Consider the following 7,365-nt stretch of genomic DNA (forward strand, 5'->3'; position numbering starts at 1 on the left):
TGCTCGCAATCCCTTGAGTGTGAATGACTTGTTGAAGATTGATATTCAGAACAGAGATATGCCGTAACCTGACAAGAAGTTGTCCGTGGGAAGATTCAGCTAATGTGCCTTGACCAAAGCAAAAGTGGCGAAGAAGCCCTGGGTGTAGAATATGTATAGCTTGCTCAGAGAGGGCGACATCAAGGCAGCAACGTTTCTTAGGAAAAACCTTCCATTCAAAAATAAGATCATCACCTCTTTGTCTGTTAGCACCATCACCGATTCTTCATAAAACAGTCCAGGAGGCATATATCACCTTGCCAAATGTAGTGAAGTCAGAAGAGCTGGGTCACTCCACTGCTGGAGTCAAGTCAAGTTTATTTGTATAGCCCTAAATCACAAACAGTCTCAAAGGGCTTCACATAGCCAAAATTGACAATTATTCTCAAAGCATCCCCTGATCTTAAGCTCCCAAAAGGGCAAGGAAAAACTCAAAAAAACCCTGCCAGGGGAAAATGAGAAACCTTGAGAAGGGACCACAGATGGAAGGATCCCCCTTTCAGGATCACCAGGTTCAGAGTCAGTGCTGTTGTACCTGCAGCTCCATTTTCAGGAAACTCTGAAATGGGTGTAAAGTACTGCCATGCTCAAGGTATTTGGGTTTACTGCCAAAAAGCAGAAAAAGTGAAAGACAGTAGGCACATTTAAAACTTATTTCAGTACACTTTTGTGGTTTTAAAAGTTAACAAAGTTTTACTTTTATGTTCTTCAGTGCTTGCAGAGCTTCAGTTAGTATTTGTTCCTTAATGCTGATGCTGTTTCTCTGTTATAACAGGCTCATGTAATGTCTGAAAAATAAAAACATTGAATAGAACGTTATGTGGATGATTGATTATTTGTATTACCACAATACAGTAAAGGCTTGCCAAGAAATTGTTTATTGACTCGAGTGAAAACACTGAAATTACCGTAATTTCCGGACTATAAACGCACCTGAAAATAAGACGCACCTAAAAATAAGCTGCACCAGCTAAAATTAGGGGGAAATCCTGTTTTATCCATATATAAACCACACAGGACTAACCCCAGGAGTTTTATTGTTTAATTTCCATATGTAAGATTATGCACAAATCCATACAATACAATAAAAATGCATAGATAAACTGCACCGGTCTAAAAGCTGCAGGCAAAAAGTAGTGGTTTATAGTCTGTAAAATACGGTACATAAGAGCAAACTGCAATAGAGATCTGTTCAACATTGCCCTCTTCTTTTAATAATGGTCTGGGATGCTATTATTGGTTAGATTTAAACTTTAGTATTTGAATGCTATATTAAAAAAGTAGGTCTATTTGGCTAATGGCATGTACACACTATACTCCTTTTTACATTAAAACTTTCAAGAAGCAAAACAAGAAAAATAAGAACTGCTGTCAATGTGTTTGATTGCACTTACATGAGCTGGGGAATATGATTTGGCCTGAAAAAACTTTCAGACATTTTTTTTTTTTTTTTTGCTTTAATGGTCATTTATCTTTCCCATTTCCCTCTTACTATTTATTGCTTTCATTTGTGTGCAATAAACCTCATTAAACAGCCAGACGTGGTCGAATACACTTTTGACAGACCATTGTAAAAAAAAAAAATAGAAAATGGCTTAAGTATCTTTTCTCAGGTAATTTGATCTCAGCCGCACGTGTCGGGATCAGAAACGGAATTTCAAAGTCTGTCACTCACTCGTGAATCTTCGCAAACGACCAATCTACAGCCAGCATCAGATGGCGGAGGGACACTGAACATACTGCCACATTATTTGCGTTCACAAGGAGTCAGTAAACTTCCTGTTCGCAAACGATTCAGTGAGTGAAAGGACTGTGCTGCCTCTCTTGTTCATAACATGAGAGCTGCAATGTTTTTGATGGGAATATTAAATACACATCCGCTATTTACATTAACGGCAATATCAAACAGAGCGCAATGTTTTTTTTAAGCTCATTTTAAGCTCATTGTCTGAGGGGGTCGGAGGGGACGATTCACTGAACAAATTTTTTGAATAATAATTGTTTTTAATGAACTAATTCTGATTCAGTTCACTCAAAGGAACAAAAGAACTGTGATGCCAATCACTACGGACGTCAAATACAATAAGATCTTGAATTTAAATTATTACAAGACATATGACATTTGCCCAAAAAATTAGTTATCAGATGATGATGATGTGGCAGTAGTAAGTTAAGTTGTTCTGTGACTGACTGCTAACAAGGCAGACAAGACCTGTGATCAAAGCAACAAAGACAATATGATCCAACAAAGAACATACATATGACCTCGACCCTAACTACTGGGTGAGAGGTCACAGCCATTACCTCCCCACACACACCCCTTGAACACCTGGAAGGAGACACAAGACAAAACAAAATGGTTGCGAGAGGTGCTTGCAATGGTCCTGGCCGATAGACTGTGGGTTTCAATCATCACAAAAAACAGCATATGTGTTCACAGTGTCCTGGGCAATCAGGCAGGGTGGATGCTGGCTGGTGGTGTGCGTTCTGCACCACTAATTTGGTACGGCGGAAGGCAGCCACATTTGGGGTTTGACAAAGACGAGGGTGTTGATCTCTCACAGAGGTTGCCGCTGCAAGGATAAGGGCACAGCTCACTCTCTCTGAGGGCGCAGCTGCGAAGATGAGGGTGCGGATTGCTTACAGGGGGAGCCCTTGCGAGGGTGAGAGGTGGGGTACGCCAGTGGTCGGCCAGGTGGGTAGCTGCGTCCAACACAGGCTGGTGAGAAGGCCTGGTGAGGTACAACAGATCTGACTGTGGTGTGCGGCTGTCCTTACGGCTTGGACCTGACTCAGCAAGCACACGTTGAGGCGCGGGCTAGGTTTCGGAGGGTGCTGGCTGGGTGAGCAGGACGAACGACTAAGTTGGGCCAGTCCTGACTGTGGCATGCAGCTGTCCTGATGGCTTGTGCCTTCGCAGATGAAGGACATGCACGTCTTTACCTAGAATCTTTCTTTCCAAAGTCCATTCCTACAGCAACAAGATGGATGACCTGGTGCTGTTGATGAGAAGAAATACTTTTCCTCCTCTGGAACTCTGCTTGAGGGAGAGGTGGCTCTGCGGACAGATCCCGGACAGCGCGCTACACATGGTGGGATTCCAGCTGCTCCAAGCAGACCGTGACGCAGAGCTCTCGGGCATAACCAATGGCGGTGGAGTCTGTTACTACATCAACAGCTGTTGCACCGATGTAACTGTGATCTCTCAACACTGCTTTTCTGCTCTTCATAAACTGTAAGCCATTTTACTTCCTGAGTGAGTTGGCTTCTTTTATCCTGGCGGCTTTATAGTATATCCTGCCCGCCGAGGACACACATGAGGCTCAGCGCGTGCTTGCAGAGCACATTTTACATTTGGAGCGGACTTTTCCTGAACATTTTGTTGTCGTGCTTGGTGACTTTAACTAGATAAATCTGAGCCAGAAACTACCCAAATACAGACAGTTTATTAAATGCCCTACCTGAGAGGAGAACACTTGGGATCACTGTAGCTGTTACACAACAATAAAAAGCACCTACCGCGCTGTGCCCCAAGATTGAAGCTGATGGTATTTCCCCTTCCACCGTGAAACACTGTGCCCCAAACTGTCTCCTGTTTTCACTGATATTTTGAACACCTCCCTGGAGTCATTTTTGTAATCATTTCGTTGTATGCTTATAGTGTTTTAGATATTCCTATAATTTATCCTTATTTTATTATTCATGTTGCACAGTTGTACCACAAAGAATCCCTGGTTTTTGAACTACTTGACTGACAATGGTAATAAAGTGAATTCTAATTCTGATTTGTCTGAAGATGACAAATAAGAAAACGAAGAAAAAAAAAGAAGGCGAAAAAGAAGATGACCATAGACCTAATGTTTGTGTTTTACTTTGTTCACTAAAACTCATTGAATTATTAAGCAATCTTGATGTGGATTGGTTTATTACAAACATTAGATATCCAACAAGCCGCATGCCATTTTATAATCTGGGTTTTAACAAAGAAACCATCGCAGTAAAATCGCTATGCATTAATGCCCATGCCGGCAGCCGCCTGACTGGATTGTTAGTGAGTTTTAAGGTAAAAATAGGTTGGTTCGTAAGTAGATGCAAAAAAAAAAAAAATCGCGAGGCTCTGGTCCGTATCAATAGACGTCCGTAAGTAGAGGTACCATTGTCAAAGCAGAAGTGATCAAGGCATTGCAAATCGCCTGAGCTCCCCTTGCGCCGGTTCGTGGACTCCTTGCAGGCTTTTTTGTGTGTTTTAGAGTGTTCTTTTGGTTTTTTTTTTTTTGGGGGGTGGGGGCTGTGTGACGGACCTCTGAGACTTTGCATCTATGTCAATATTATGTGGGCTTCTCACCAGCAGGCCTACAGTTAGTTGTTTTTTTTTCCCTTTGTTACAGCGTGGGGTGTTTGTGTACATACTGACATAATTTTTTAATAGTCATACCACATAAATGCCAATGTTGGTCTCGCTTTACTTAAGACTAATAAAGGCATTTCAGTCACAGCATTTTTGTTAGAAATATGAATAATTTGAACTGCTCATGTGATAATTTTTTTTTTTGTTTTTGTCCTTTTTGTCTTTAAAAGCATGCGCCTCAACACAGCCATAAATTATGTCAAGATTGATTAAGCATGGATACGTACTAAACTCAAGGAAAACTACTTATTTTCAAGCAATAAATAGCTTGTCACTCTGCAACACTATTAAAAAATGGTTAAATTAAAAATCTACTAAAAATAAAATATGTGAAAAATATACATTAAATATGTGAATAAACCTAAGCGCCCTTTGACCCTTTAAACTATTCTGTATATACGTAACATCCAATATATATAACTATTATTACTATATACTACATTTTTGTGAAGAAGAGGTCTCATAATGTAAAATATGTAATTTTCATTGTCATGTTTCAGAAAACTTTGGGTATAGAAGTCCAGATGAGGATGACCGCAACAGAAATTGTACTCCAGATTCAGAGGCACCAGATGGTTCCTATGGCAGTGAGGAGAGCAGTTCGACGCTGCACTTTAGTGGGGACAGAGATGTCAACCAGCAAAGCCTCCAGGACCCGACCAAACAGGCAAAGAGTCCCAGAAGGGGGCCCACAGGTCAGATCACCAATGTGCAGCCCAATGGGGGACAAGGCCCACAAGGAAAGCCTAAGAGAAAACGTACAGGCTCAGACTCAAAGTCAGGGAAACCCCGCAGAGCTCGTACTGCGTTCACCTATGAGCAGTTGGTTGCACTGGAGAACAAGTTCAAGTCGACAAGGTACCTATCTGTGTGTGAGCGGCTCAACCTTGCACTGTCACTCTCCCTTACTGAGACACAGGTCAAGATCTGGTTCCAGAACCGCCGGACCAAGTGGAAGAAACAGAACCCTGGTGCAGACACTTCTGCTCCCTCTGGTGCAGGAGGTACATCTGGTACTGCGGGAGGAATAGGAGGAATAGGAGGCGCTCTTGGGAACCTCAGTCCACTCAGCCCATCACCTCCAATCAGTGGACATCTAGCCATGCACACAGGCTATGCATCAAGTCACCATCACCCTTCGGCAGGCAGCCTGGTCCAGCTGCCTTTTCTCACTACAAGCCATGTTCTATCTCCATTCATGTTGGGGACACAGAGCTACGCTGCACCTACCTTTTACAGCTCCCACCTGTAAACAGATACAGAATACACATGTACACACTGAGCCAAGAGATTGACATATTTCAACATCCTGAATGATTATATACGTATATCATTAATTCAACTAAGCTTGGGTGTTCAATTGCTGTAATGTCAAAGTTTGATTTTGATAGATAATTTTGACTGACAATGTCAATCTCTATGTAAAAGTGTACATAATTTTATGATCTAACTTTATATTCTGAATGCTAAGGTAAACAAATAGCTGATTCATCCATAAAACTTTTTGGAACCTGGATGTTAGAAATCACTCAATGAAAAGCCCGATCTACTAGTACTGTGAAGATTCAGCAGTGAGTGTTTGTGTTTGGCCATGAAGCCACAGACGAACTAATACACGACTCATATGGTTGTTTTTGATAATAAACAGTGACTAATAAAATAATATAGTCAGTGTATAAACTGTATATACATTTTTAATTTTCAGAACATTCTGAATTAAGTGCATATTTTCAATAAAATGATTTTGATGACTGAACTACTTGTGTACAAATAGTTGGATCACAGGGAACTTTCTCACCCACCATGTGTAAAAGTAATTTTTTTGTCATTTGCCTATTTCTGAAAATGTTCTAAATTGTAGTCCCACTGTTACATCAATTATAATAATGATAATGTGTCTGCTGCATGTGCCACAAACATGGATATGCACACAAATTTCCACCTACAGTGAATTAGTTCAGTGCCCTTGTGATGAGGTCCCACCACCATGATTGAAACTATCCATGGTGATTTGGGATCTGCAGTTGTATGCCTCTCTAACACTATAGTGGGAAAGAGGACAGTAGAAAGTGCATGTGTGTATGAGATATCCATCCATCCATTATTTGAAACGCTTATTCTCACGAGGGTCGTCTGGAGTCCATCCCAGGTGACTTTAAGCAGTAGGGCGGGATACACCCTGAACTGGTTACCAGCTAATTGCAAGGCACATATACAAACAATCATTCACACTCACACCTAAAGACAATTTTGAGTGTTTAATTAATCAACCAAATAATTTTACCCCACAAAATTCTACATACAAATCACAATTTGGAGGAAGTTTTTTTTTTGCAAGTTTATAAAAATAAAAACCAAGTAATTACCAAAGATAAGCACTTTATCCTATTGTGCTGGTCCGTTCTATCACCTTACAAGCCTAAATACAGCCAAACCTCGGTTTTCGACCACAATCCGTTCCAGAAGGCGGTTCGAGAAGCGAATTGTTCGAATTCCAAATCTATTTTCCCCATTACAAATAATGGAAAAAATAATAATCCGTTCCAAAACAAAAAAAACAAAAGCGCCTTTTAAAAAATATATATTATTTGCGCAATTTTGTCCGATCGCGTAACTGCAGTGCACTGTTGAAGGCGCAACCGTAGCGCGTTGCCGACCCCGCAACTGCACCAAGCTGGTCGCACTATTGTGAAATTTAGAAAATATTTTTAAAGTCCTGATGTACTTTCCAAACTTTGAGTGGACCTCAGTTCGCAGGGAGCTTGATTTGGTCTGATCGCGCAGCGCGCCGGGCACTCACTGTCGCATTGCTTTAAGACCGTCTTTGTGTTTTAGGATGGCTTTACTGCTCCCACTTGCTTTCTTTAGAGGCATTATTAGGGGGTAATACAATAATCAAAGTAACGAAAATACAATAA

General features: G+C 41.0%; 1 protein-coding gene and 1 long non-coding RNA gene across 3 annotated transcripts in view; one reads left to right on the forward strand and one right to left on the reverse strand.

The window, feature by feature from the left end:
* nkx1-2b (NK1 homeobox 2b) overlaps positions 1 to 6,190 on the forward strand; it is a 47,273-nt gene extending 41,083 nt beyond the window's left edge. The window contains exons 3-4 of one of the 2 annotated variants that reach the window (XM_088392021.1): positions 4,948 to 5,305; positions 5,367 to 5,494. In XM_088392021.1, the coding sequence (XP_088248147.1) occupies positions 4,948 to 5,305; positions 5,367 to 5,478 (470 nt within the window). In that variant the 3' untranslated portion in view covers positions 5,479 to 5,494. Of the gene's footprint in view, positions 1 to 4,947 lie in introns of both variants that reach the window. The other variant, XM_088392014.1, reaches the window with a different exon arrangement.
* LOC148404744 (uncharacterized) lies at positions 1,068 to 3,499 on the reverse strand. The gene is made up of 2 exons (XR_015859098.1): positions 2,684 to 3,499; positions 1,068 to 2,612 (listed from the first exon to the last, which is right to left on the reverse strand). It is a non-coding gene; the product is annotated as an uncharacterized LOC148404744 (long non-coding RNA).
* Positions 6,191 to 7,365: the final 1,175 nt, after the last annotated feature.

The sequence above is a fragment of the Syngnathus floridae genome, chromosome 1, assembly GCF_059516105.1.
Source record: "Syngnathus floridae isolate MCC-2025c chromosome 1, RoL_Sflo_1.0, whole genome shotgun sequence".
Taxonomy (NCBI): domain Eukaryota; kingdom Metazoa; phylum Chordata; class Actinopteri; order Syngnathiformes; family Syngnathidae; genus Syngnathus; species Syngnathus floridae.